The 26,375-nt window shown below is 55.1% G+C and overlaps 3 protein-coding genes across 13 annotated transcripts; 1 reads left to right on the top strand and 2 right to left on the bottom strand.

Moving 5' to 3' along the window:
- The first annotated feature begins 3,385 nt into the window (after positions 1 to 3,385).
- Positions 3,386 to 7,265, top strand: CCDC153 (coiled-coil domain containing 153). 4 transcript variants are annotated; one of them, XM_059183261.1, is made up of 7 exons: positions 3,386 to 3,420; positions 3,732 to 3,813; positions 4,248 to 4,313; positions 4,708 to 4,827; positions 5,379 to 5,471; positions 6,627 to 6,757; positions 7,062 to 7,265. In XM_059183261.1, exons 2-7 carry the CDS (start codon positions 3,744 to 3,746, stop codon positions 7,188 to 7,190), a joined length of 609 nt encoding a protein of 202 aa, XP_059039244.1. In that variant the 5' UTR covers positions 3,386 to 3,420; positions 3,732 to 3,743; the 3' UTR covers positions 7,191 to 7,265. The 4 variants fall into 4 exon arrangements, with proteins under 4 accessions (XP_059039244.1, XP_059039254.1, XP_059039233.1 ...); XM_059183271.1 differs by having other exon boundaries at positions 3,732 to 3,833; positions 4,243 to 4,313; XM_059183250.1 differs by lacking the exon at positions 3,386 to 3,420 and having other exon boundaries at positions 3,434 to 3,813; positions 4,243 to 4,313.
- A 743-nt stretch (positions 7,266 to 8,008) lies between these two features.
- Positions 8,009 to 12,572, bottom strand: NHERF4 (NHERF family PDZ scaffold protein 4). Of its 4 annotated transcripts, XM_059183218.1 has the most exons (11): positions 12,491 to 12,572; positions 12,074 to 12,104; positions 11,843 to 11,916; positions 11,301 to 11,509; positions 10,844 to 11,033; positions 10,600 to 10,736; positions 10,145 to 10,349; positions 9,748 to 9,944; positions 9,423 to 9,650; positions 9,078 to 9,278; positions 8,009 to 8,836 (listed from the first exon to the last, which is right to left on the bottom strand). In XM_059183218.1, exons 1-11 carry the CDS (start codon positions 12,504 to 12,506, stop codon positions 8,807 to 8,809), a joined length of 1,518 nt encoding a protein of 505 aa, XP_059039201.1. In that variant the 5' UTR covers positions 12,507 to 12,572; the 3' UTR covers positions 8,009 to 8,806. The 4 variants fall into 4 exon arrangements, with proteins under 4 accessions (XP_059039201.1, XP_059039193.1, XP_059039210.1 ...); XM_059183210.1 differs by lacking the exon at positions 12,491 to 12,572 and having other exon boundaries at positions 12,074 to 12,298; XM_059183227.1 differs by lacking the exon at positions 12,491 to 12,572 and having other exon boundaries at positions 11,843 to 11,980; positions 12,074 to 12,231.
- A 439-nt stretch (positions 12,573 to 13,011) lies between these two features.
- NLRX1 (NLR family member X1) lies at positions 13,012 to 24,689 on the bottom strand. Of its 5 annotated transcripts, none has more exons than XM_059183161.1 (10): positions 24,556 to 24,689; positions 22,217 to 22,344; positions 21,589 to 21,658; positions 21,071 to 21,159; positions 19,917 to 20,536; positions 18,738 to 19,559; positions 15,560 to 16,155; positions 15,252 to 15,338; positions 14,274 to 14,525; positions 13,012 to 13,877 (listed from the first exon to the last, which is right to left on the bottom strand). In XM_059183161.1, the coding sequence occupies exons 2-10, from the start codon at positions 22,284 to 22,286 to the stop codon at positions 13,556 to 13,558; spliced, it is 2,928 nt and encodes a 975-aa protein (XP_059039144.1). In that variant the 5' UTR covers positions 22,287 to 22,344; positions 24,556 to 24,689; the 3' UTR covers positions 13,012 to 13,555. The 5 variants fall into 5 exon arrangements, with proteins under 5 accessions (XP_059039144.1, XP_059039153.1, XP_059039164.1 ...); XM_059183170.1 differs by lacking the exon at positions 24,556 to 24,689 and adding an exon at positions 24,155 to 24,280; XM_059183181.1 differs by lacking the exon at positions 24,556 to 24,689 and adding an exon at positions 24,143 to 24,273.
- Between the last annotated feature and the right edge of the window lie 1,686 nt (positions 24,690 to 26,375).

The raw sequence follows: 26,375 nt of genomic DNA, 5'->3' as shown, positions 1-26,375 counted from the left end.
TGTGCTACTGAAGGGGCACCTGGGCACCTGGATGCCTCGGTGGGTTGGGCTTCTGCCTTCTGCTTGGCTCATTATCCCAGTGTCCTGGGATCTCTCCTCGGCAGGGAGCTTACTCCCCTCTCCCTCTGCCTGCCTCTTGGCCTACTTGTGATCTCTCTCTCTCTGCCAAATAAATAAATAGACCCTTTAAAAAAAAAAAAAAAAAGTGTGCTACTGAAGTCCTATCCATTCTTCAGAACCCAGCTCAAATATTTTCTTTCTCACCAGACATTCCAGCTAGAAATATCCTTGCCTCTTCTAAATTTCCATAACCCTGTATTCTCACAGATGCCTCATATTAATTTATGCTATGCTGTCTGGTAGACTTTAGTCTTCCACAGTACCTAACACAGTATAAGTACACAAGGTATTTTCCCCCTCTTCATCAAATTTAATGGAATACAGGCAAGAAATTAACCCCTGGACCTATATGGGTTCCTCTGGGTCATCTACACATCTCTGGCTTCCTTTAAGGCTTCCAAGTTTTATTATTTCAGTACCACCTGGATAGAATGTAATGGTATAATTTATATTTTATTTCTTCTTGCAGGAGCCATATTTCTGGGGGCACCTGGGAGCCTGTGACTCTCAATTTCATCTCAGGTCATGAGGTCAAGCCCTGCATCAGCCTTATACTGGGTGCGGAGACTGCTTAAGACTCTCTCTCTGCTTCTCCACCGCCCCCCCCCCAAGAAGAAGGAAAAACAAAAGCCATAGTTTAGGTTTTTGGTTTTTTTTTTAAGATTTATTTATTAGAGAGACAGAGAGAGCATGCAGGACACATGCAAACGGGGGAGCAGGGAAGAGAATCTTAACAGATTGGGTGCTGTGCAGAGCCTGAGGGTTGGGGTGGGGGTGGGGGCCTCTATCTCATGACCCTGAGATCAGACCTGAAGCAAAATCAAGAGTCAGATGCTTAACTAACTATGCCATTCAGGCGCCCTACAAAAGAGAAAAAGCCATATTTCCTTGAATATACAAATGACCTATCTCTCACATTTGAATAAACCAGAGGGAGTGGTTCTCTCCTCTGTGTCTCTTTGAAACTCCCAGAAGGGATCCTATTCAAAGAAAGACAGAGTTCTGTGGAGATGATCTTACCTATTTTCACTTCTAAGCTGAAGTTAATGAAAAAAGAAGGAAAGAATGACCTTTTTTTTCTCCCCCCACAATTTTACTTGGCATGTTTTCAACATATACTGAAGATGGGATTGGATTGTTGATTACAGTGTCATTTGCATTCTTGGCTTATTCGAGAGCAGGCTTGGTTTGTATCATCACATCATGTGACATGGGGCACTTTTTTACTCCATTTCACCTTCACCCAAACCACATCCTCATTCTGCACCCGAAAGTCAGTTGAGTGAACATATTTGAAAAGTAAATGCTCTTCGGAGGCATGATATGTTATTTGTTTTCTGTAAACCCTGTCCTCAAAATGCTGGCCCCTGCATCCGCGTAATGCGGAGATTACTCATTCCCTGGAAAATGACCCCAAACTGGCTTCTAGATGAGGAGAAGGACTGGAGCAGGAATCTCTATTGCATTTCTGTGCAAGGGGGAAGGATTCAGGGAAGGAGGGGCAGAGAATAAATGAAAAACACACTTTAAGATGAGAGGAAAAGTATTCTCCAGATTTGGGGATTGTGCGCAGAGTCATCTGACCCTGGGGTACAGGAACTGTAAGCCCCAGGAAAGGCAAGCCTGGTTCTTCTTTTTATGCTGTAAAATGTCTGAAGAATCAGAGAAGTACCCTGCAGCCACCAAGGTGACAGACAAATAAACACAAATCAGCAGCCACCTGAATCTGTCCACTCCCCAGAGGAAGGCTTTTTTTTTTTTTTTTTTTTTTAATTTATTTGACAGATCACAAGTAGGCAGAACAGCAGGCAGTGGGGAGAGGGGGAAGCAGCTCCCTGTTGAGCAGAGAGCCCAATGCAGGACTCAATCCCAGGAGCCTGGGATCATGACCTGAGCTGAAGGCAGAGGCTCAACCCACTGAGCCACCCAGGTGCCCTGAGGAAGGCTTTTTAAATCCCAAATCTCAAAGCATTTCTTCAGATCTGCTCCTGACAGCAGGCAATTGACCAAAAGTGTTGACAGAGAGAGAGAGAGAGAAATATCTAAAGGGTCTGCAGGTTCATTGACCCACAAGAGGAAAATCCTGACATTTCTGCCATTTTCATTCTAGCCAGTACGGTGCCCAGAGATCCAGGTGGCAGACGGATGACAAGGCTGTTGTAGCACAGAGCTGGAAGGAGGATGTGGATAAGGACAAGTCGCCCATCACACTCCCTTCCCTGAATTTGTTTTTCCAACCACTCATGACCCCAGCAAGTCGCTAGGAAGTATCCCCAAGAGGGAGGCACCCCAGACGTGGCCCAAGAATTTAAGTAGAAAAATTTAGGAGACGCCAGAAGTCAAGCAAGTCCACTAGAGGGAGCCCCGACCAACTCAGGACTGAGGGGAGCCTGGCAAAGTAGCTTCACAGCACCCGACTGAGAATCAGCCACATTAGGGAACAGGGGAAGCAAGGCAATAAATTAAGTCCCCACAAGGGAAGATAGCCCTGTGAATACCCAGCTAAAATCTGGTCCTTCCAGGATTTACAGCATCAAAGACTTAAAGACCAGGAAACTGAGGTTGAGCAAAATTAAATGGCTTGTCAGAGTTTACACAACCGGAAGGGGGACTAGAACTCATGGCTCTTGTCTCTAACCAATATCCTTTCTTCTACATTTGTCTCCCTCTATGTCAGCACCCTGGAGTCCACGGGTCTACCTCTCCTCTGTGTTGCCTTTCTCTGAAGTGAGAAACTCCCTCAGCTACATTCTGCACTTCTTTCCCTCATACACTGCAGAACACCTTCCCAAAGCCTAATAATGCCATGTGCTCCCTCATGAGCCCTAGAGATATAAATCACCTGGAGCTACGTCAGCCCTTTTCCTCTGTGTCAGCACAACAGCATCCTGTCAGATGTGAAAATCTGTCATTTGTATGTCTCAGAACTTCAGGCACTGCTAAGTGAAAATAAAGCCTAGTTAACTGGTTCCAAAGCTCTTTCTCCTCGAAATACATTTAGGATTTAGGGATAAGGAGAGAAGCGACCCTCCAAGACCTTGCTATTTTAAGATTTGTGCTTGGCACATTCCACCTGCCTATGAGCTCCATGTTTCCCAGTTACCTGGACAACATTTGGTCTCCAGAAACCCAACCGTGCAGTTCTCAGTCCTGCCCTCAAAGGAAATTTGCCACCCTGGATTGGCTCCCATAACCCAGGCTCCTCCTCAGGCTCTGAGCTGGTTGGGCCTTTTCTCTGCCCCTCCCATGAGTGGGTCACCCCACAGGGAGACACAGCAGAGGCCAGAGAGGATCCTACAGGTAAGAAGAGGCAGGGCAAGGATGATGGGAAGAGGGAAGGGACAAGTACTGAGATTTATTTTCTCCAAAAGACGACTGAGAGAAGTGATTTCTGCTCATAGAACCTGACTGATAGAAAGAAACAGCTCCACCCTCCCCAAATACCAGCCTTGCCTAACGTTCCAAGGAGTCCAAGCATGGAAGCTTCTGGAAAGTAGAAGAGAAAGACTTGGAGACTAGAACTCTAACTTTCCTAGGACTCCTGGTTCAGTCCAGGGGTCAGGAAAGGAGCCCCATGCCCAGGCTTAAATATGAGTCCTCTCCCTCCCTAGGACAGCAAGGAGATGCCACCCAAAACCAAAGGAAAGGGGAAGAAAGCTGGGACACAGGAGAAGAAAGAGAATGCGGGCGCTGGTGAGTCAGGGTGGCTGGAGGTGAGTGCCTCCTGCTTCTCCATGCTCTGGCTTAGAGACCAAGCAGAGGTGCTCCAGAGAGAACGAAGCCCTCTGCATGACAAGACAGAGTTTCATGCCCCTCCCTCTTCGGGTCCCCCTGCCCCCAGGTTCCATGGAGCTGGGAAATTGGGGAAATCAGCACGCATCCGCTCCGTGGTGCCCTTCTGGCTCTGTGCCTTCCTTAATACATTCATCACCCATATTCCAAGTACCTACTCTGTGCTGGGCAGCCAGGACACAGGGGTGACCTCGATAGCCTCTGCCATCAGAGATCCCTCGTTTAGAGGCCCTCAGAGCTGCAGGGAAAAAGTCCAAGGTGTAGGCTGAGGATGGGGAGACATGAGGAAGGCTGAGATCATGATAAGCTGAGATTTTGCCAACTTGCCAGGGCAGATGTGGAGGCCAAGTCTGCATACCGGCGGGTAGTGATGGAGAAGAAGCTGCTCCAAGACCACCTGGGTAAGAAGGGTAGAGGCTCTGGGACACCAGAGGTGGGACAATAGGGCAGTTTGCATCCTGGAGGCTTGGATGGTTGGAGCTGTGTCAGGAGGCTGAGCTGATCTCTCCCCCATCCCCCAGTGGAGAAAGACTCGACATTGTGAGGAGGGGGTGGGCAGTGAGGGTGGGTGAGGAGAGCTATTTTTCATAAGCAGGACATGGAGTTTTGCCTTCTTAGCAATGAAGAGCTCATGGGATTCTAGGGGGAAAACCAACCAACCAATCCAGAGAGAGAATGAGAGGCTGGGAATCTGCCACCAGATTCCCAGAGGTGGGAGGAGTCTATCAAGCCCTTGGGGCCTGATTTGGTGGGACCCCCAGCCCGTTGTGAGGACTGCTCTGGGACTTTCCGCAGCTCTGCGGAGGGATGAGGCCCGCCGGGCTAAAGCTTCTGAGGAGCAGCTGAGGCGGAGGCTGCAGGTGCTGGAGGCTGAGTTGGAGGAGGCCCGAAGTGAGAGCAAGGCCATCTATGCAGGTGCGTGGTTGGCCAGGCAGGTGGGCGGGAGACAGGGGCCTGGAAGAGGACAACCAAGAGGGCCAGAGGGTGCAGGAAGGGAACTGAGGAGGACTTCCATCTGCCATGCCTATCCCCAACCTTCCCGGCTCAGCATGGATCAGGCATGGGGCCTGAAAGAACCAAAGGAAGGCCTCCGGGATGCTGGGCAGGAACCTTCCAGGATGCCCAATGGCATGTGCTTTATGGATTACAGAAAGCACCTCTTGTAATGTGGATTACAAAAACTTACATGGCCTTATCTCATTGGTGCCATGGGAGTAAGTGGGGAGAAGGGCTAGAATCCAGGTCCAGGACTGGACCAGGTCGGGGAGGGGTAAAGGGGTGTGGTTTCCCAGCTCTGCCCCAGGTGTTCCAGTTCCTCCAGCTTCTTAAAATCACGGGAACTGAGAAGGCCTTTATGTTCCTGTCCCACTGGGCCAAGCAGGCCCTTCACCACCCACAGCTTCCTTTCCTCTCTCCACTACTCCATCCACACCTGGGTCCCTGGTCACCCTCTGCCCCCACCACAGAAATGAGTCGTCAGTGCCGGGCCCTGCAGAAGGAAATGGAGACCCGCAGTAGGCAGCTGGAGGAAGAAGTGACAGGCCTTCGGGAACAGCTGGGTAGGCTTCCCCACCCCCTAAGCCCTCTCTCTCCTGGGGCACTGACAAGGTCCAGCCTGCAGGGGCGGACTGAAGATCCTCTTTCTCTAGAAGACTGTGTGCTGTCTAGGTCCTTGGACCATTTTCCCCACTGACTCTTCCACCATGGAGGACTGGAGCAGAGGATTCAAGATGATAAAAATCTCTAAGTTGTAACTAAAGCAGACCTGGGTCTCTCATCTCATCTCCCTCTCTCCATGATCTCTCCAAATCTGGGTCTTTCTCCCCACCCCTGCCTTATCTGTCATGAGCGAAACATATTCCCTCTTAGCTGATTTTTACAATGAAACTAAGAAAAGATATTTGACTTATTTACTTTCATATCTTCAATGCCAAGTGCATGCCAAGTCCTAAGTAATTATTGCTAAATAAAGGAATAAACCTTCCAGATAAACAAAAATGTAAAGAACAGTAAGGTTTTCTTTTCTCTCTTGGTTACAAGGTAGAGTTGAACTATCTTAGCATGGCACACAAGGTCTTTCATAATTGTGGTCTCAGAGTTTTCTTAACCTAAAATAGCCTGTTTCTTTCTTAGTAGGTGCCATGCCCAGTGTGGGGCTTGAACTCATGACCCTGAGATCAAGAGTAGCAGGCACTATGGACTAAGTCAGCCAGGCTCCCCTAAAATGGCCTCAGTTTAGCTACAGATACCCAAGACTTGCTTCTCTGCCATGCAGACCCTGCATTTCTTTCCTAATCCTTGCCTTATCTCAAATTTAAAATCAATCAGCATTTAGGGAGCACCTCCTGTATATACGAGGCATCTTCTCACACATTCTCGCATTTAACTCACAGTAAGCCGGTAAGGTTTGTATCAGTCTGTCTTTAAAGATGAAAAAACTGAGTCTGAGAGAGGCATGCCTGAGCTTACACAGATATTAAGTAAGTGACAACCAGACTTTGGACCCACATCCCTTGTCCCAAGTCCACTACTTTCTTGGCTGTACCTTAATGGTATACGTCAGCTCTTTATACGGACTGTGGGAAAATTGATGATCCTGGGGGAAGGCTGGAGTGATCCCATTTAAGTTCTGCTTTTTAGGCACCTTTGAGGACTCTGTTCACAGGGAGAGTGTCACTATTCAGTCCCCTTCATCCTTCTGTCCTGCCCCACAGAGACGTGCCAGAAGGAGGCCAAGGCTGCAGGGCAAGAGGCTGAGCAGGCCCTGGGAGAGCGGGACCAGACGCTGGCTCAGCTTCGGGCCCACGTGGCAGATATGGAGGCCAAGTATGAGGAAATCTTACATGTAAGCACCACCGTTGGAAGCCCAACCCCCAGTACTTAGTGCTCCCCTATCCTCCCACTCCGACCCAAACTAGTTCATGCTGCCATCGTCATCAATGGTAGACCCGGGGAAAGGAGAAGCAGTATCTCCAGAGGGAATCCTGCTCTGTCTTGAGGGTAGACTGGCAGGGGAATGCAACCATGCCTACTTACTAAGAATAAGAACTTGAAGAAGACACTGGCGAGGAAAGCGTACAGACCAGCCCGGGGCACCACCGCTCACTCTACCCTCTCCTTTCCTGGGGCCTCAAACTTGGTGTCTGCAGGGCAGCCTGGACCGACTCTTGGCCAAGCTGAGGGTCATCAAGCCTCAGTGGGACGGGGCTGTGCTGAGACTTCATGCCAAGTACAAGGAGCAGCTCCACCAGTTTGGACTCAACCCCCTGGATCTTTGAAGCCGTAAGCCGCTAGTCTCTGGGGCTCTTGGAGGCTCCAGCAATAAAGCTATCTTGATGTAGAACTCAACAGAACTGTGGTCTGTGGCTTTTTGGCAGATACGAGTATCTCCTTTGGGGACATCTTGGTTCTGGGCTGGCCCATTGCCCTGGAGACTTAAAGAGAGGAGAGAAATTTGACAAACTCTCAGCAACTCTCTTAGAGAAAATGGGCCCCAGGCTTTGAGTCTGAGGCCTTTCTGGGGCCCTTCAATCACCATCCTCTATTCTCCTTTGCCCTGCCAACACAGGCAGCCAGATTTGTTGGGGAAAGGCCCTTTCTATAATAAACCTACAGTGACCCTGCACCAGCCCCCACAATCCTAAGGTGCCTCAGAAAGAAGGTGTAGCTGCCCTTCAAATTCTTGCAATATATGCGAGAGTCCAAGAGTTATGCCTGGGGTAAGTTCCATCTGGAACAATCCTAGTCAGCCTCATAAAAGGAAACTCTGTGTCCCTCCTCTATTTTATAACACTCATTACTACTTCACTTCCGGTCACGTGGAAGGGGTCACCAAGCAATTCTCTAACAGCTCTGTGGACACCAGCTGGGTATCTTACGATTTAATTCCATTCTGGCACTACCGATGTGAAGAGAGCATCCGATCCCACAGGCCTCAGGCTCAGTCCCACAAGACTGTCCCCACTTCAAAAGCCTGTGTCAAGTCCAGCTCGTCTCCTGGGCTTCTGACCCATTGGTGGAAAAACAGAGGTTCCCACGACCCCCTTCTCAGGTTCCATCATCTTGCTAGCGTGACTCACAGAACCCAGAGAAACGGTTTACTCACTAGCTTCCAAGTTTATTATGAAGGACACAACTCAGGAAGAGCCAGGTGGCAGGTTTGCTGGGGGCAAGGCACGAGCATGGAAGCCTGTGTCCTCTTTGGGGGTGCCACCCTCCCCGCATCTCTGTTTGGTTCCATCTTTTTGGTTTTTCATGGAGGCTTTATTTACTATGGGGTCATGGTCCATGACACCATTGGTGGTTGGTGATTCATTCCACCTCCAGCACCTCCCCTCTCCCCAGAGGCCCGGCGTGGGGATGGGGTAGGCTGAAAGTTCCAGCCATCTAATCACATGGTTGGTTTCCCTGGCAACCAGCCCCCCATCCTTAGGTGTTTTCCAAAAGTCACTTCCTTAACAAAGTTAAGTTTGGTTGAAAAGGGCTTGTTATGAGTAAAAGACGATCACTCTTACTACTCAGGAAACTCCAAGGGCTTTAGGAGCTCTGTGCCGGGAAAGAGTATAATTTATTATAAATCACACCACTTGTTTCAGGCAGAACTCCATCTGTGGGACACAACTCCCAAAGCTCCCATAGGACTTCCTGTGGAACCAGAGGGCAGACCGCCCCCTAGTGGGGCTGGCTAAGACCTCTGGACACACCTTCTTCTGGGAGGTGGGCCCAAGGGAAGGGAGGGAGACTCAGGGCAATCCTGCGATTGGAGGTGCCCAGAATCCTAGAGCTGTCCCTTCTGGCTTAAAGAGCTGTCCCTTCTGGCTTAAAGGAGCTTCTCAGCTCCTACCATCACAAGCAGGAGAGGCCACTGGGCAGGTCTGTGCCAAGCAGGAGAGGACTATAGCAGCTCTGACACCGGAGCCCAGTCCTGAGCAGAGAGAGAAGAGAGAAGGTTATTCAAGGATGAGAAGAGTAAACATTTTCCCTGCGCCCACCTGCCCTGTCGTGCCCAGGAATGGCAGCGAGTTCCATGGGTCCTTCTGTCCCCACCTACCATGGCCTAACATCCCAACCTGCATGTCCCACACTGCTTCACCCTGTGGTTCCTTTCTCTGACTCCCTCTATCCTTCTCTAGCTGCCTGCAGTCCATCTGTCTCTTCTACCTTACCTCTCCAAACCCGGGGGGATTGCAGGCTTCCGAGCCCTGGCAAGACCTCGCTGCCAGCTTCAGGTGAAGTGGAGGCTCAGCCACAGCCAGCTGCTGAAGCTTTTCCAGGTCATTCTCTCCACCCATGGGATACCCGTTCACCTCCAGAATCACGTCTCCCATTTGCAGCCCTGCCTGGGCAGCTGAGCCTCCTAGCGTCACCTGGTGGCAAAGAGAAGGGTCACAGAACATGGGATACCATGGAAAAGTTGCTGGATTGTTCTAAGACCTCAGGAGGGAAGGAGATGAAGGCTCATCAGGAGGCAAATGATTGGAAAGACCCAAGGTTCATGGGGCATAAGTCACCTGGGAGATGAAGATTCGAGGCTCACTGGCCACACAGCTAAGTCGGAAGCCATAGCCACCGCCGGGCGCAGGGTATAGGGAGCACTGGCGGGAGCCGCCTGGGACAAGAGGCAGGGCTGTGTCTTCAACTGGTAGGTCCTTGGTTTCAACCAGAGAGGCCGAGCAGGTTTCCTGCGAGGAGGCAGGAGCCTCTGTGCTCTCCAAGAAGAGAAGTGGGGATAAGCGAACCTGAAAGGAGGCAGATAGAACAGACCTGTAGCATCTCCCTCTGCCTGAGCCCTGCTCCATTCCTGCCCACACTCCAGCCCCCGCCCCGCACTCGCACCATGCTGAAGAAGCGGTCAGCTTTAGGGTCGACAACAATGAGGGAGACACAGGAGCCCTGCGCCCGGATCCTGGCCACCGTCTCCTCATGGCCCAGCCCCTCCACACTTTCCCCAGCCACAGCTACCAGCCGGTCCCCAGCCTGCATCCCGGCTTTCTCAGCTGGCAGTCCTGGGTCCACCTCCCACAGGAACTGTCCTGGGACATAAACATCCTCATCGCTCCTCCCCCAACCCCGGCACCACCCCAGGCCACTGTGGGCACACGGAGGAACTGATCCAGGGTGTACACAGGAGGAGGAGGGCGGAGGCTCAGGGCTGGGGTTTTCTGTGCACCATGTCGTGCTTGCCCACCCCCAAGCCACACCCTCCCGACCCATCTCTGGGGCTCCCACTCACCAGGACGACCATCAAGACCTTTCTCCTCACGAAGCAGGAACCCAAAGCCCTGGGACCCTTTCTTTAGGTGCAGACGGCGGGGCCTGGTGGGCAGTGCCCAGCCCTCTGCCAGGGGTGCAGCCAGGGGCATTCCCAGCTGGCGACACCGTTCCTCCACCTCTGGCCCTGCCACCAGCAGGGTCACTTGGTCTCCACTCTGTGAAAGCTGTGGGGACCCAGTGGGGCATCAGCGTCAAGCACCTGGGTGGGGAGGGCAGAGGCAAGCGCTCCTCACAGCCCCAGGAGTGAGGCAGCAAGGTTGGGGAGAGCAGAGCCTAGGACCAATTGTCAAGGGAAGGGTGGCAGGAGGCAGAAGGTCAAATTCAGATGAGGTGCAGGGGGGAGGAACCGGCTGCCTGAGGCAAGGCTCTGGGGCCCAGGTGGGTGAGGATGAATGGGGAAACATACAGCCATACCTTCCTGCTGAGCTGGTGATAAGTGAACTTCTCCACGCTGACCCCGTTCACTTCCAGCAGCCGGGCCCCAGGGGGCACCCCTGCCCGCTCGGCTGCTCCTCCAGTGCTCAGCACGAGCCAGAAAGGACCCTGATGGCCTGAAGCCCCCCCCAAAAAAACAAAAAAAGCAAGTTTTGGTCTGCTGTCTGCCCAGAACAGGGCTGAAATCCCCCTCCTGACCTCCCTCCCGAGCCCCTAAGCTCACTGTAGGAGACACTGAAGCCAAAACCACCCTCGTCTTTCACTACGTGGCACAGTCGGGGCCGGACCCCAGGGCCGAGAGGAGGACAGAGGCGGGCGCTGTTCCCCTGCTGAGCTCGAGCGACATCATGCACGTGCTGCGCCAAGACGGTCAGCAGCACGCGGGGCCCACTGTCCCGGATGCAGCGAACCACCTAAACCGAGGGGGCGTGGCATGAGGTGGGGCCCGCCCCTCCTGCCAACGCCCCCTCCCCAGAGCCTACATTTTACTTTCCCTGGATGAAGCTGTCTGGATACCTTCACTCAACCATCCCCACCTGGACAGCCCCGGATCCCGGGTGGGAGGCGGGGGAGGCAGAGGCCCGCCTATAACCAGGGAGGGGCCCCCTTGGCTCCTCTCTCCCCGAGGTGCTGTGTAGCGTCCTTGGATTCCACAGGGAGACCCCCCGGCCCAATCTCACCACAGCGTAGTCTTCACATTCCACGACTCGGTCATTCACCCCCAGGATCCGGTCCCCTTCCCGAAGGCCCTGGTACTGGGCAGAGGTGCCTGGGTCCACCCTGCACACCACAGGCCCAGCCCTGCCCAGCTCCTGCAGGTGGAAGCCAAAACTCCTGCCTTCCTCTTTGCTCAGCAGACAGAAACGAGGCCGCTGCAGGCGCTGGAGATCTGAGGGGGAGGGGGAAGGCAACAGAAGAGGGGGAGGGAAGGGGATACGGCCCAAGTACAGGTCACCTTGACCTGGCCAGCCCTGCCCTTGTGATAGGGCACCGGGCAGGCTTCTACCCAGTTAGGTGTTGGACGGTGAGACTAAATACCACGTGGGCAGAGTGGCTTGGACAGAAGAAAGCAGCCAACGCCCTCCTACCTCCACGCAGTTACTCCCCACCAAGGCTGTTATCAGAGGGAGGCAGAGTGGAGTGGTTACCAAGGAGATAGAAGGCCTGAGGAGCTGTGGTATCTCTGGGGAAAGGGAATGATTGCCCAGGGCAAGGGGGTTACCGGAGGGGTCGAAGTCTTCAGCCAGAGAGAGGACTGGATTATCAATGCCCCACTTTGGGTTAAACTCAAACTTCCTGCAAGGAGGCGAGGGATGCAGGTAGGAGCGAGCTGATGACATCTGGACTCTGGTCCCAGCCTCTACTTGAGGGGCGAATGGCAGCTGAAGAGCCTCCCCACCTTGGAGTCCCTCTGCTCCCAGCCCAACCCTTCCCAGCACCGCAGGGCACTTACCGAGCTGTTAAGGAGGCTGTGTCCCGGAGACCTGCTGTGCAAAGAAGGGATGAGGGGAGGAGGGCTGCATTCTCTCCCCACCCCGACTCCTCTTCCAGGGTCATTCACTAAAAGGACTCAGGGGAACCCCCACACTCAGGGCTTGCTCCCTCCATTCTGCTCCAGAAAAATCTTCCCTTCCTCTCCCTTCCCCTTCTCCTCCTAGTCCCTGGCACAGAAATCTGAACATAGCAGGACAGGGCGTGGACCAGGAAGGCAGACCTCTCCACTCACCTCTTCTCTCCTAACTTGAGTCTATTTGCCTTAGGTCTCCAAGTCACAACATCAAGTACACTCTGGTCCCCGAAGCCTCTACCTCCCACCCTGCCCTCTCACTGCCCTAAAGCCCCCACTAGAGGATTTCTCCCGGCCTCCTACCTGTAGCTGCCTCCATAGTTGGACCAGCGACCCAGCGCTCAGGGTAGGGACAAGGTTCATCAAAACCAGCTGACCCTCCCACCAACCCTGCCACGTCCCGCCTCCTTAAAGACACTGCCTTAGAAGCAGCAGGGTAATGGTTAACGGGAGGACAGTCTTATCCTCTGGGGAAGTCTGTGTGTTCCTCCTGCCCCCATTCCTGGGCCCCGGACTTCCTCCGGAGACTCTGCTGCTGTCCCAGCTTCTGCTCTGGGCAGACAAAGGCAGATGGCTTGCTGGTCACTGTAATTCCGAGCCTGGGATAAGTATGTTGAAAAAGGTGATAGGGGTCCTAAGGGCCAGCATGGCCTCCCCCCACCCCCCCAGGATTTTGTTCATGCCCCCCACCCCCCGCCTCAGCCCTCACTGCCTCTGAACCTAGTGCCCGAGAATCACCGGTAACAGAATGTGGTCAGTAGTTTACCAGAACGACCAAACACAGTACCCTTTCCTGAAAGCACCAGGCAAGGAGGAAGCCACAGTAGATGGAAGACACAACTTTTTAATGGAAGCAAGGCACTGCACAGGGCCCTTGGAGCACCTGAGCACAGGTGGGGTGGTGAGGAAGGAGGTGTGAAGGGGAGAAGGCACCAACACGATTGGAAAGTGGCAGGGGGCATCTTGGGCGTCCTCTACAAGCAGCAAGGCAGAAAGGACCTGCCCTCCGACAGCGGGAAGGCTGCACCTTTTGGCAAACGCGATTTAAGAAGTGCGCCCCCTGGTGGCACAGTCAGACGCTCCAGAGAGTGGAGAGGCAAGGTTGGTAGTGCGCCAGGGCAACTGTCCGCTTGAAGTCTTTCTCAGTCTTCCTCTTGAATGGAGAGGCCTGTTTCATCACCCTGGAAACTCCAGACCTGGAAGCCACGGATGGACTTGCCCCAGGACAGCAACTGCCACAGGTGTGCTCCTCCCTTTACCTCCAGCCCCATAGGAGTCTTTCTGGAAGTAGTAATGCAAACCAGGAGGCCACAGAGGGAAGGATCTTGGGGCCAGGGGTCACACCGCTAGGTGACTGCTGCCCCTGCTTCAGGTTCCAGAGCCTCCCAGCTGCTCCAGGAGGACCCTGACCTCACCCTCCACTCGCAGCAGCTGGGCCTTGCGCCAGGGGTTAAGGGTGGCCCCTCGGCTGTCTTCCAGATCACGAAGTAGAAGGTCAAGGTGGCGGCGGACGCGGCCCCGATCCCAGCTGTTGAGGTTCCGCTGGACTTCACTTAGGATCACTGACCAGTACTCAGACACTGCTGTCCCCTCTGTCAGCGACACCACGACCCGAGCACCCCCTTTAGCAGTGCCACCCAAGTCCCGCAGGGCCTGGCGGCCCTCTGAGCTCAGCTCATTGAAGTAGAGGCTGGAAGAGAGAGAAGAGAAGATACCGCTCAGCGGAGCTCTGAGACAGAGGAGAGGGAGTATGGGGCAGAGCGGAGAATTCTCATAACTCATCCCCTGGCTATGGAACTTAATGGGGCAGGTGTCTGCAGTGAGCCAGACATGGGGGCGGTGGCCAACAGGGGGCAGGGATGACATCTGAATTCAGCAGGACCAGGGACAGTAAGACGGGGCCACCAGGATCCTAAGAGAAACGGTAGTAGGGGACCAGGGCAGGGTAAGGGCCAATCACAGACGGGCAGGTTGGTTCAGAAGCTGATCCACAATCCTTAGAAGGCAAGGAAAGAGGACAAGCCCTACCATAGGAAAAAACCAGTGGAGACCAGGACCTCCCGGCCAGGGTGGGGGCCAGACTTACTGCAGCAGCTCCAAGGAAGGGTGGTCCCGGGCGGCTTGCGCCAGGGCCAGGGCTGCCGTGTCGCCAGCGCCGTTGTAGGCCACGTTCAGCTCCTGTAGCTGTCGATTGCGGTCCAGCTGGGCGGCCAGCAGCTGCAGGCCCTCATCCCCGAGGCCCGTGTGCAACAGGGACAGGTGCGTCAGCGAGCTGTTCCCCGCCAGCCCCTCCACCAGCTGGGCCACACCAGCCGCCGTCAGCGGGTTGTTGGACAGCCTACAGCCACATGCACCCCAAGGAGGTGAGGGCCTGTGGCAGGGCTTGCCACAGGACTTGCCTCGGGACTTGGACCCAAAGCACACACAGCGTGGGGTGGAGGGGAGCCCGGACACAAAGAAATGTGGGGGATGGGGGAAGGGAAGGAAGAAGCAGGGGGTATGGCACACTGCAGGGGTGGGAGAGCCGGGTGGGAGACGGCTTCTCCTCCTCCCTTGACTCCCCACTCTTCATGGTTACTATTCCTCCTCTTCCTCCTTTTCTTACCTCCCACGCAGAGGCCCCTGCCCCAGGGCCCTCCCCCTTCTCATTCACCTCCCCTTCCTCTAACCTAGGAATTTACTAGGAGCCCAGGCTTCTGGGCTCCTAGTAAATCAGCCAGCACTTTGGAAGCATCTACTGAGCACCCAGCATTAGGGTCATCCTTTCAAGGCAACAGGGAACATTCTGGAAGGGCATCAGTGGCACTGTTACCAGGCAACCAGCCTGGGTATTATCCCACCCCCCGCCAGCACTGGGTTTCTGAGCACCTATTCCTGGAAGCATCGTTCATCTACCCTGCTGTTTGCACTGGACCTGGGGAGAGGGGGCGGGCCAGGGTCTAGGCTCCCACCCCCTCTACCACAGCATGGGTGGACCAGTGGCAGGCCTGAGCTCACCCTTGACCTCAGCCTGCCACCAGGATGGGGGGAAACCTCCCTCCGGCTCTGCTTCCGAAACACTTACCGCAGGGTGGTAATTTGGCACTGGTCATGCAGCAGCAGGTCCCGGAGGACACTGCAGGCTTCGGGGCCCAGACTGTTGAGCTGCAAGCTGGAACAGGAGGTGGTCGGAGGGGAGGGGAGAAGCAAGGAAGGAGCTCAGCATGGAGCCGGCCCACCCACGGTGCCCTCCCTCCCACTGCTCATCACCTCCACACATACAGGACTTCTTCATCCCACCTTTTGCTCCTTCCTCCCCACCTCTGGCCTCATTAGCACCTTCTCTTCCAGCCTCTTCACCCGCAACCCTCTCCAGCCTTCAGGGGTCCTCACCCCAGCTTCCGAGCACGCAGGAAGACAGGCATGAGCGTGTGCAGCCCGGCGGGGTCGAGCTGACAGGAGGCCAAGTTCACCTCATCCAGCGCATGCCTCCCGCTGCCCAGGACGGCCGCCACCACCGTGCACTTGACGGGCGTCATGCGCACCCCCGCCAGGTTGAGCTGACGCAGGGAGCTGAGCACCTCGGCGGAGAAGCGCTGATTCTGGAACTCGTAGTGGAAGAAGAGGTGGTCAAGGAGCTCGGACGGGGGCAGCACCTGCCGGCCCAGCTTACCTAGCTTCTTCTTGATGGCCTGGGCATTCTCCAGGGCATCCAGGGTCTTGATGGGGCAGCCGAGCTGAGCCAGCACGGCCCGGTTTTGTGCGGAGAGGAGCCCCCCCATGAACATGGGGAAGAGCTCGAAGACCTCGTCCTCGGGAGGCTCGTCCGGGTGCCGCCGCGGGCCCTCCACGCCCAGGATACTGGCACCCATCTGGTCTAGGACGTCGTCGTTGTAGTAGTCCTCCTCTCGGAACATCTCCAGCACCATGGCCTGGGCCACGGCCTCGCGGCTCTTACCAACCACACGCCCAAACACTCGCGGCACTACCTGGGAGAGCACACAGGGAAGGTGCTGTAGCCTCGCGCCTCCCGCTCAGCCTTGGAAGCTCAGCCCAAGGGGCAGCTCTCCCTCCCCGCTCCAGCCTCGCCATCCCTCTCAAACCCGCAGTACCATTTGTCTGATCACATTACGCCCCACCCCCACCCCCATAGCATCTGCTCTGGCTCCCCACTGCCCACGTGGACTAGAAAACGGGTCATGATTTGGCCCCAAATGGACCTTTCCAGACTCCTCTCTTAACACTTGCATCATACCCTCGTCATACCCTCAGGCCCTTAGGAAATTCTTTTTCCCCAAACGCCCCTTACATTGGCAAGCCCAGTGGTAGGAAGGAATTAGCATCTGCGATGCCTTTTGTTCCGTACCAGGCTAGATGCTGTGAAGACACGCCCACCCTCTGCACCACCGCAGTCATCCCAGCAACGATGACTGGCTTCCCTCCTGCTCCTTCCAGGCCCTGCAGGATCTGGCCCCTGCCAGCCCCACTGTCTCCTTCTACAGACCTCTCACACTCACGCACTCTGCTTCTGTGCTTTCAGCTTTTCTCATTATTAGGATTTTTTTTTTCGACAGTACCACAGTTCTCTTCCTTCAAAGCTGTACTCTTCCTGGGGTGTTGTCCCCCCCAATTCTTCTCCCAGTAGTAGGGGATCAATCAATCCTCCAGGGATCAGAGTAAATGCCCTTCCTGTAGAGAGATTTTCCCCTCTCCCCCCCCCAACCAAACCAGCTCCCCACTTACACACCTTCACAACACTAGAATTTGTCTCTCCAGGCCCTTAGCACACCTTTAAATTACATGGTTATGGTGACCTGTTTGTGTTCTTACTGGAGGATCAGAAAGGGCAGAAACCCAGGGTTCTCTTCACTGTTTCTTCCTCAGACTCTAACACAGTGCCTAGCACACAGCAAGGGCTCAAATACTTGTTGGAGAAATTAATGTTTGGGTTTGGGACATCAGCTCCCAGCCTGGGGTTGGGGCTGAAAAGCAAGAAGGGGCCCAGACCTCTGGCAAGGAGCCACGAGGCTATTTTGTGGTCTCTTCTCTAATGACTGACTGGTTTTGGGTTTTGTTTTTTGTTTTGTTTTGTTCTTCACATTTTATAGGTGAGGTTCCTGCCATGGAGATTCAAGTGCTTCTCTCTCAACAGTCACCTGGTGACAAGATGAGGAAATGTCACGTGGTGAGGGGGATTCAATAGGGCTGAAGAAACAGATGGGACTAGTCCTCTGCTAGGCAGAGCTCCCTCCCAGAGGGCCTGGAGCTGTGGTGCTAACCATAGGGTGAACCCTGTCAGGAGACCACAGCCTCTTGCTGTGATCCAGAGCAAGCAAGCCCGTCGTCAAAGGGGTGGGCTGGCCTCAGCAACGGCCATGCCCCCCATCTGAGGCAATGGTGGCAGAAGGGGTAGGCTGCCTGAGCCTGTTTTTGAGGTTTAACAAACATTGAAATAGAAACTTCCTACGTGCCAGGTCCTGAGGATGAACACATTTAACCCTCATATTAGACCCATGATATACATTGTATTATCCCCATTTAACAGATAAGGACTGGAGGCACAGAGAGGTTAAGTAAGTTGTCCAAGATCACATAGCTAGGAAGCGGCAGAGCCTGCATTTGAACCCACATGGCTGGATTACCGAATCCCTGATCCTAACCCTATGCTTTGTTGCCTATAAAAAAGGAAAACTTGTTAAAATTTTGCCAGCACTGACCAGGGCTCTGCTGCCTCAAGACAAGCTAACGAAACATTCCTAGAGAGGACCAGGGTTACCTAGCAAGGCACGGAAGCTGAACAGCAGGTTTGGCTGAGAGAGCACAGGGTTCAGAATCACAAAACTAGGATCTGGACTCAGATCCTAGCTCTTCTACTATCTGAGTGACCTTGGACAAATTACTTAGCCCCTGTGAGCCTCAGTGTCTTTATCTAAAAAGGAATCGTAATATTTCATTTACGAGGCACTGAGAGACATTACTGGAGGGTGCCTCCTTCCTCTCCTCAGAACCCTAGCGCATCCTCCCTGTTCAGAACACAGTCCCCGGGCTTGTAATTGGGATCCTGGAGCAGGCCTGCACTATCCTAAGCCAATCACCAATGCCATTTATCCTCCCGGTATAAATGAATAAAATGGCATCTGCTTTATAAACCTGTCTCTGGTGATTCTGTTAGGATGAGTCATCATTCCCAGAGTCCAACCACCTCTGGGAGAACAGATGCAGTGGAGTTTCGGGGGCCCGCAAAGCAGAGCACAGACCCCAGACTGTAGCAACTCCGGCCTCCCGCCGACAAAGACAAGGAGAAGAAACACAAAAAGACAACCGTCATTAGGGTCACAGGACTGTGTGGAAAGGCCTTGCATCCTCCTCCCACCTCCGAGCTCTGCTCAGCCTGTGGTTTCTCTCTCTCCCTCCCTTTGGTCTCAACCCCATGAAAAGCCAGATTGCCTAAATCTGAAACCAGGGTCCGGAAGACGGCTATGCAGGAAGTAGCAGTCGCCTCCTGGGAGGGGAGTAAGGGGTGAAGGGGGAATACGGGGGCGCAGACAGCCTGGCGTGCTTGGGCTATTACCTTGAGCAGGTTGAAGAGCAGAGGCAGGGCTCGCAGGGGCAGAAGCTTGGCCACGATGCCCAGGACCAGACTGACGTCCTCCCCGACACGGCCCACGAGCTCGGCCACCTCCTTGCCCACCCGCTGAAAGGTCGTCTTCCGCAAGCCCAGCACGATGTAGAGGGCGGCCAGGTACTCCTGCATGGCGGGCACGGTGAACACAAAGGTGCCCCGGTGCCCTGGCTCCACGCATGGAGCCAGGAAAAACCGCAGGGCATCCCGGCGGAAGACATGCAGCAGCTGGAACTCTTCCTCCGTCTTGAGGCCGGCTTCCAGGCAGCCGCGGACGTCGTCTTCGGAGAAGTAGGTCTTGCGGGAGGACACCCCCTCGTAAGCCAACTTGCCCATGGTCCGGGCGGCGTAGGCCATGAGGGACAGGTTGGAGGGGTCAGTGCTGTCCAGCGTCTCCCCACTGAAGTTGAGACGCAGGAAGCTGGTGTAAATGCTGGTTAGGGTCTGCCCAGGCGGCGTGGGGGCATGCAGGAAGTGCAAGGTGGCACACACCAGCCAGCAGTAGGAGGGTAGAAAGCAGGCGGCGGCGATCTGGTGGTGCCCCTCCAGGTTGCGGGACAGCATCTCCACCAGACTGTCCCGCTGAGCCAGCGTGGCCGAGATCCCTGCGCCCCCGGCGCCTGTCCCACAGTCCGGCTGGTTGAGGCGGAGCTGGAAGTACAGCTTCTGCAGGTTGGTGTCCGAGAAGCCACAGATCTCGCCATAGCGGCCCACATATTTGCTGGGGATTCGGCCCACGGCAGAGGGCCGGGTAGTCACCAGAATGCTGGCCTGGGGAACACCCGGTTGAGGGTTAGGAAGGACCTCCGCATCCTGACTGCCTCACTCCTCGGAAAGCCCCCGCAGACCGAGCGTCTGAGGATGAGGGTGAGCATCATAATTCTATGACTGAGCCCCAGCTGGGACCCTGGGATCTAATCTGATCGGGACAGCTCCAGGAGGGAAGGAAACAAGCTCAGGGAAGTTAGGGACTTGCTCAAAGACACACAGCAGGGATGTGGCGGGGCAGGTCTGAACTGATGCAGAACCAGTGCTCCCACACCAGTAAACACGTGGGCTGGGGACACCAAAGTCCTTAGGGGACAGGTCAAGGGCAGCGGCGGCAGGGTGGGTGGTGAGGACACTCACCTCGGGCAGCATGTATTTGCGCAGCAGGTTGACAATGATGGCAGCTGGCGCCTCTGGCTTCTCGGGGTCACTGCAAAGCCCTGTCCCCGCCAACCGGAAGTCGAGGTTGAGCCGCTCCAGGCCGTGCAGGACAAAAAGCAGGCGGGACCCAGCAGCAGCCATCAGAGGCAGGATCTCCTTCAGGGACGTGTAGCGCTGAGCCACAAGTTGGCACAAGGACGCTGGGGCAGAGCCCAGGGAGGACAGGTCCTCGCAGGAGAAGGGGACAAGCAGCTCGAAAGCCGGCAAGCGCCCGTAACACCAGTCCAGGACCATCTTGCGCACCAGCGTGCTCTTCCCCGTGCCCACTGTCCCGTACAGCACCACTGTCTGTACCCGGCGCCCACAGGCATCGGGGTCAAAGAGCTGGGACAGGGACAGTGGGGGGAGCCCAGCGGTGGGGTGTTGGTGCTCCAGCGCCAGCTGCGCCGGCGGGCGAAGCAGCTCATCTGGGGTGCTCTCGCGGATCACAGGGTCTACGTGGACTGTATCCAGTGCAAAGGTTGGGCCAAACTGGCGCTCTTCTCTGGGCAGCCGGCTGAACCACTCAGCCAGATTCCGGCGGTGGCACTCAATGGCTTCTGGATGGGAGGCAAGGGGAATGGGTCAAGGAAAAGGGCAGGAAGGGCAGGAGCTTAAGGCTGGTCAGGCCACAGAGCGAGATGCAGCACCAGGACACAGAGACCCAGGATGGGGCTGTGTATATAGGACTCTCCCAGGAAGTTTGGAAGCCCCCATGGCAGAAAGGAGCAAGCCAAGAGACCAGTAACACCAAACCTGGGTTGAACGGTTATGTGGTTGTGTGTGCAATCTCCACTTGCCTGTTAGACCCAGTTTGTTGAGAGTCAGGATGATGTACCCCTCCCAGTGCTTTGTACATGGCAAGCGTGTGGGTGTGCACTGCACAAGTGTTGCAGGAAGGGAGATATGGAGGGGTGGACAATGGGCGACAGGGGAGGGTTTGCCCACTGATGGATGATGGCAGTGGATCCTCTATGCCTTCTTCTTCCTGCCTTCTTCTCCCTCCAGACCCAACTCCCAACCTCCCCATCCCCTGCCCCTGGGATCCCAGCCAGCCCTTCCCCTCAGGCCAACCGAGCAGTCAGTCCCTTTACCCGATGCAGAGATGCCCTGGAACAACTTTCCATGGCTTCTGGACGTAGGACTACTGCCTGTTGAGCTTCCACGGTGATGTACAAAGGCCCTAAGAGCAAGGAGAAGGAATGAACTGGGGCTTGGCTCCTGGGCTCAGCCTCTGGACAGGCTCAAAGCCCAGGCCCATCTGAATTGCTGGACTTCTAGCTTTCTGAGATCTAGGCGTGACTCTGGACATCCAAGTTGAGAGCCTTGTCTGACTCTCATACTCTTCCCGGGGACTGAGGTCTCGCCCCCTGGAACTCAGGCTGGCCACTGCCAGGATCCACCCATTCCCCCCCCCCCCAGATCCTCCCTCTGGCTGCCCACTGTCACTTACACTGTAGATAAAGTAAACCAACTTCCTCTGAGGCCTGGAAGCTGACTCTGTACCCTCCTCACTCCCAGAAAACCAACCTCACCCCAGGGGGTGGGAGTCAAGTTCTCGGCAAGTCCTGACCCTTCCCAGGCTATGCCCAGATGTGTCCTGAGGCCTCACCTAGGGAGCCCAAGGGGCAGCTTCCCTTTAAGGGGCCAACTCCAGTGGATCAGGAAGGGGATTCGTTCATCTATACAGAGAAAGGGAAAGAAAGAAAGAACATTCAGATCCCACCCACATTTCCCCACCGACACACAGACTTCACATCTATGTCAAATCTCCCGTCACTTGTTCTCATCGCATCATGTACTGCCCCTTTGTAGCAGTTACCATGCAATTTTATATCTCGTGTGATTATTTGATTAACATTCATTTCTGCCCTACCCCCCTCCATGAGAGCAGGGACCACATCTGTTTTTATTTATAATTACATACTTAGAAGTTAGCACAAGGTCCGGCACATAGCATGCACTTAGTAAATATTTGTTGAATGCAAAATGAGATCAGACAAGTGATCCTAGACTTCAAGTAGCTATGGGGACGCTTAAGATCATCTAGCTTGACTCCCTTAGTTTAGGATGAGGAAAAAGTGAACCTCAGGCAGGTGAGGTGACTTGCCCAAGGCCAGCAGCATGTGAATGGCAGAGCTAGGGCCAGAACACCTGGTGTCTGGATCCCTACTCTCTTGAAGACACCATCTGGACTCTGAAAGGAGAGGCAGAAACAGAAACCCCTGCTTCCAGCTCACCTGCAGACTGGAGCGCTCCTCCCAGACCAGAGCCCCACGAAGCCCTGGGCAAATAGCGGCCCCACCTCATGGTAGGGAAGAAGGTCAGAGCTCAGGGCAATTAGCAGGCCACCTTCTGTCCTGTTCCTCTGCAAGAAGACTTGTGTGAAGGGACCATACACACACACATACACACACCTTCCCACCCCTACCTCCTTGTGAGGCTGCAGAAAGGTCTTCCTCCTCAGGGAGCATCGGCCTTTTCTTAAATGTCAGCAGTGCCAGTGCCCTGGCCTTGCTGGCCTTCGGACTGACTCCCTCTCCTATATCCCCCACTTTCCGGATGCCAATTTATCTCCTACCACCTCTGTGTCTCCCGCTGAGCCTCCACAGCTGCCTTGCTCCTGAGTCCCAGCCCCGGTGCCCTGCTGCTTTATTTAGGTGTCCTTTTTTTTCCGCTTGGCGGCCAGCAAGCTCAGATGAGTCCTATGTTCATTTTCAACGGCTTTTCTGAACCTACATTTTCAAGTAACAATTATCCACTCTCCTCTGTGTTTTTTTCCCCCCAGCTATCAGGTCCTGTTAGCTGAGTTTTAATGATTTTATCATCTTATCTTCTCTGTGACTTTTATGTCAGATGCCTTTGAGGTTGGCATAAATAATAAATAAATGAAAGAATGAACTTCCTACTTGACATGTCCACGTGGCTATCCTGCCCATGCTTTAAACTCTGCACATACACTCCTCATCCACCTCCCCTTTTTGTTCCTTTACTGCCTATCTTCCCAATCACACATTTATACTAGGAACCTGAGCTCTTGGTCTTCAAACCCTTTCATGCAGCTGCAACAGTCCTACTGATCCCTTCTCCCAGTGCTTTGCCAGCCTGGTCCTACTGCATGGTCCTATGCCCCTCCTGTGCTACCTTAGGCCCTCTGTGGACTTCTGGGGACCCTCTGTCTCCTTCCGGGCCTCTACCTTCAGTCTTGCCCCACCCCATTGCAATCCCTCGCCGCCCTCCATCACCTCCCTAAAATCCTAGGTTACCTGTAGCGTCCAAACCCCCTGCCTGCCCACACAAGCTATTTTTTGGAGTTTGCCCCCAACCTGTACTTCATTTGCCAGACTCCCCAAATTCATGCTTACACTTTACTGACTTTGTTTATACACTTGGACTTGGAATGGCCTTACTCCCCTACCAGAATGCTACACAATCTTTTAAGACCCTGCTCAAAGGCCCCCTCCCTCGGGAAGTCTCTCCTGATGCCCCTTACACAGAGTGCTGCTATTTGGCACCTGGTCTCCACGGAGAAGTGGCTCCTCAAGGGCAGGACAAGCTCTAGGAAAATCGGCTGCCCTGAGCCCACCCGCCAGCAGGACCAACCAGTGGAGGGGCTGCGGCTCCAAGCAGAGGTCCCAGAGGTTGGAGAAAGGTTAAGAGAGGGCCCTGGGAAGCTGGGAAAACCAGCACAGTGGGATCAAACCGGCTCCCTGGCCACTGCCTCAAGATGGGACTCGCCGCGGGGCTCTTGGGTGGCTCAGTGGGTTTAAGCCTCTGCCATTGGCTGGGGTCATGATCCCAATCTGGGATGGAGGCCCACAAAGGGCTCTCTGCTCAGCCGGGAGCCTGCTTCCTCCTCTCTCTCTCTCTCTCTGCCTCTCTGCCTACTTGTGATCTCTGTCTGTCAAATAAATAAAATCTTAAAAAAAAAAAAAAGATGGGACTCGCCACGCGGGTGGGGCGGTGGTGAAGGCAATTTCCCAAGTCACCGGAGCTCAGCGGGCCAGAGAGGAAAGGAGGGACGCCGCAGGAAGGGTGCAAGGGCTGTGCTCCCAGGGGTCCGGAGCTCCCCTCCCCCTCCACACACGCACAGACTGGATCCCAAACAGCTCTCCCCGTTCCCGCTGGCGTCGGGGCCCAAGGGGGTAGGCGGCCGGCATGCCCACCGCTCAGCGCACCCGTTCGGTCCTCCGGGTCCGGGGGCGAACTCCCCGCTGCACGCGCGCCCAGAGCAGCGGCCCGGTCGGGGGCGAGGGGCGGCGGAGCCGGTTGGGCCTTCCCCCGCGGCTGCCGGCGTCTCTCGCTTCCTCCCAGAGGCCCCGGCGCCGCGCGTCCCGCCTGCCCCGCCCGCCTGCGCGGAGCCCGGCCAGTGCTTGCAGCCAGCGCCCGCCGCGGGCAGCGGGGAGGACAGCCTGCGCGCTGGCGACCCGCGGAGGCAGGGCTCGGAGACCGGGGCGGGGATTTCACGGGCTGTCCCCGAGTCGCGCCCGCCCTCTGGGGCCGCAGCCCTCGATCCAGGCGGGCCCCGCCGCGCCCAGCGCCCTCCGCAGGTGACCCCGCGCCAGGGCCAGCCGGTTACCTCCCGTCCAGGGCAGGGCTCGCTGCTCGGCCCATTGTGCAGATGGAGATGCTGCGGCGTATCGGGGTGACCTGACGTGCCCAGGATGACCTGAGGTGCCCGGGGTTGACCTAATGAGGAAATGGCAGGGCGGGAACTAGAGTCCCTGCCTGGGTCCTCCTACCTCGGCACCCCTCCCCCCCCCCCCCGCCCCTCCTGAGCCACCTACCGGTCCCCAGGACACTCTTCCCGCGGTGCCTCATCACCCCCTCAGCCTACCTCCTAGCAGAGATCTGAGTCAAGGCCTTGTTGGGTCCTCCCTCCGTACCTGGCGCTCTTCAGACCCCCAAACCTCTGTGTGTGGCTTCTGGTCACTTTGACCAAGAAAGGAGCAAAAATGGGGCTGAGGGAGAGTTCCCACCCCAACCTGCTCTTCTTGTCTAGCACCCAGTCACGGCCTAGCCCTGGGGCTTCCTGGTTCCCAGAGCCCTCACCCTCATCCCTCTGCTTCCACACAGGGCACACCCAGGGCCCACGTCACCCATGGAACAGCCACCCACCGCCCACAGCCAGGGCATGCCCCACATGCAGACATAGGTGTGTAGTGTGCACTGAATGGAGGTGTGCAGTGGGGAAGCTGTAGAGAGGCACCTCAGGGCAGGGCTGGGAAGAGGGCTCTGTGATCTCTACTCCCCATCCAGATTGAAGACAGAGTTGATATTTCGTTTACACTTGAAGGTGTGTTCATTCAAGGAGTTCCTACTGAGCTACCGGTAGAAAGGTATGCAGGGGGTGCCTGGGTGGCTCAGTTGGTTAAGCAGCTGCCTTCGGCTCAGGTCGTGATCCCAGTGTCCTGGGATCCAGTCCCATATCGGGCTCCTTGCTCCACAGGGAGCCTGCTTCTCCCTCTTTCTCTGCCTGACACTCTATCTGTGCTCACTCTTTCTGACAAATAAATAAATAAATAAAATCTTTTTTTTTTTTTTTTTTTTTTTTTTTTAAAAAGAAAGAAAGGCGTGCAGGGTCCAGACCATAGCTTCCCTCCAGCCAAATGATGGTCCTTCAGAGGCTGATGGAAGGAAGCCTTTGGAAAGGCTGGGAAAGGAAGCTACTGATTCTGGAAGAGCAGGTGACATTTGAATTAGATCTTAAATAAGTCTGGGAAGGGGTGGGCCACAGAGGGCAGGCATGACTCAGGGGGACAGCCCAGGAAGTTCCCACCCTGGTCCTGTTCCCTGTGGATCCCAGCTCCTGGGTGGCTAGAGTTAAGCATCTGCCTTCAGCTCAAGTCACAATCCCAGGGGCCTGGGATCGAGTCCGGGGATCAAGTCCTGCATCAGGCTCCCTGCTCCTCGGGGACCTCTGCCCCTCCCCCTACTTGTTCTCTCAATCTCTCTCTCTCTCAGTAAATAAAATCTTTAGGGGCACCTGGGTGGCTTAGTCAGCTAACGCCTGCCTTTGGCTCCAGTCATGATCCCAGGGTCCTAGGATCCAACCCAACGTTGGGCTCCCTGCCCTGTGGGGGAGTCTGCTTCTCCAGCTTCTTCTTCTGCCTGCTGCTCTCCCTGCTAGCACTCTCTCTCTCTCTGACAAAGAAACAAATAAAAGCTTTTTTTAAAAAAAAAAATACAGGGGCGCCTGGGTGGCTCAGTGGGTTAAAGCCTCTGCTTTCGGCTCAGGTCATGATCCCAGGGTCCTGGGATCGAGCCCCGCATCGGGCTCTCTGCTCAGCAGGAAGCCTGTTTCCTCCTCTCTCTCTGCATGCCTCTCTGCCTACTTGTGATCTTTGTCTGTCAAATAAATAAATAAAATATTTTAAAAAAAAAAAAAAAAAAAATAAA

This window comes from Mustela lutreola, chromosome 1 (assembly GCF_030435805.1).
Source record: "Mustela lutreola isolate mMusLut2 chromosome 1, mMusLut2.pri, whole genome shotgun sequence".
NCBI lineage: Eukaryota > Metazoa > Chordata > Mammalia > Carnivora > Mustelidae > Mustela > Mustela lutreola.
Note: the sequence above shows the minus strand (reverse complement) of the source record. Positions and strands in the feature narration are given on the sequence as shown.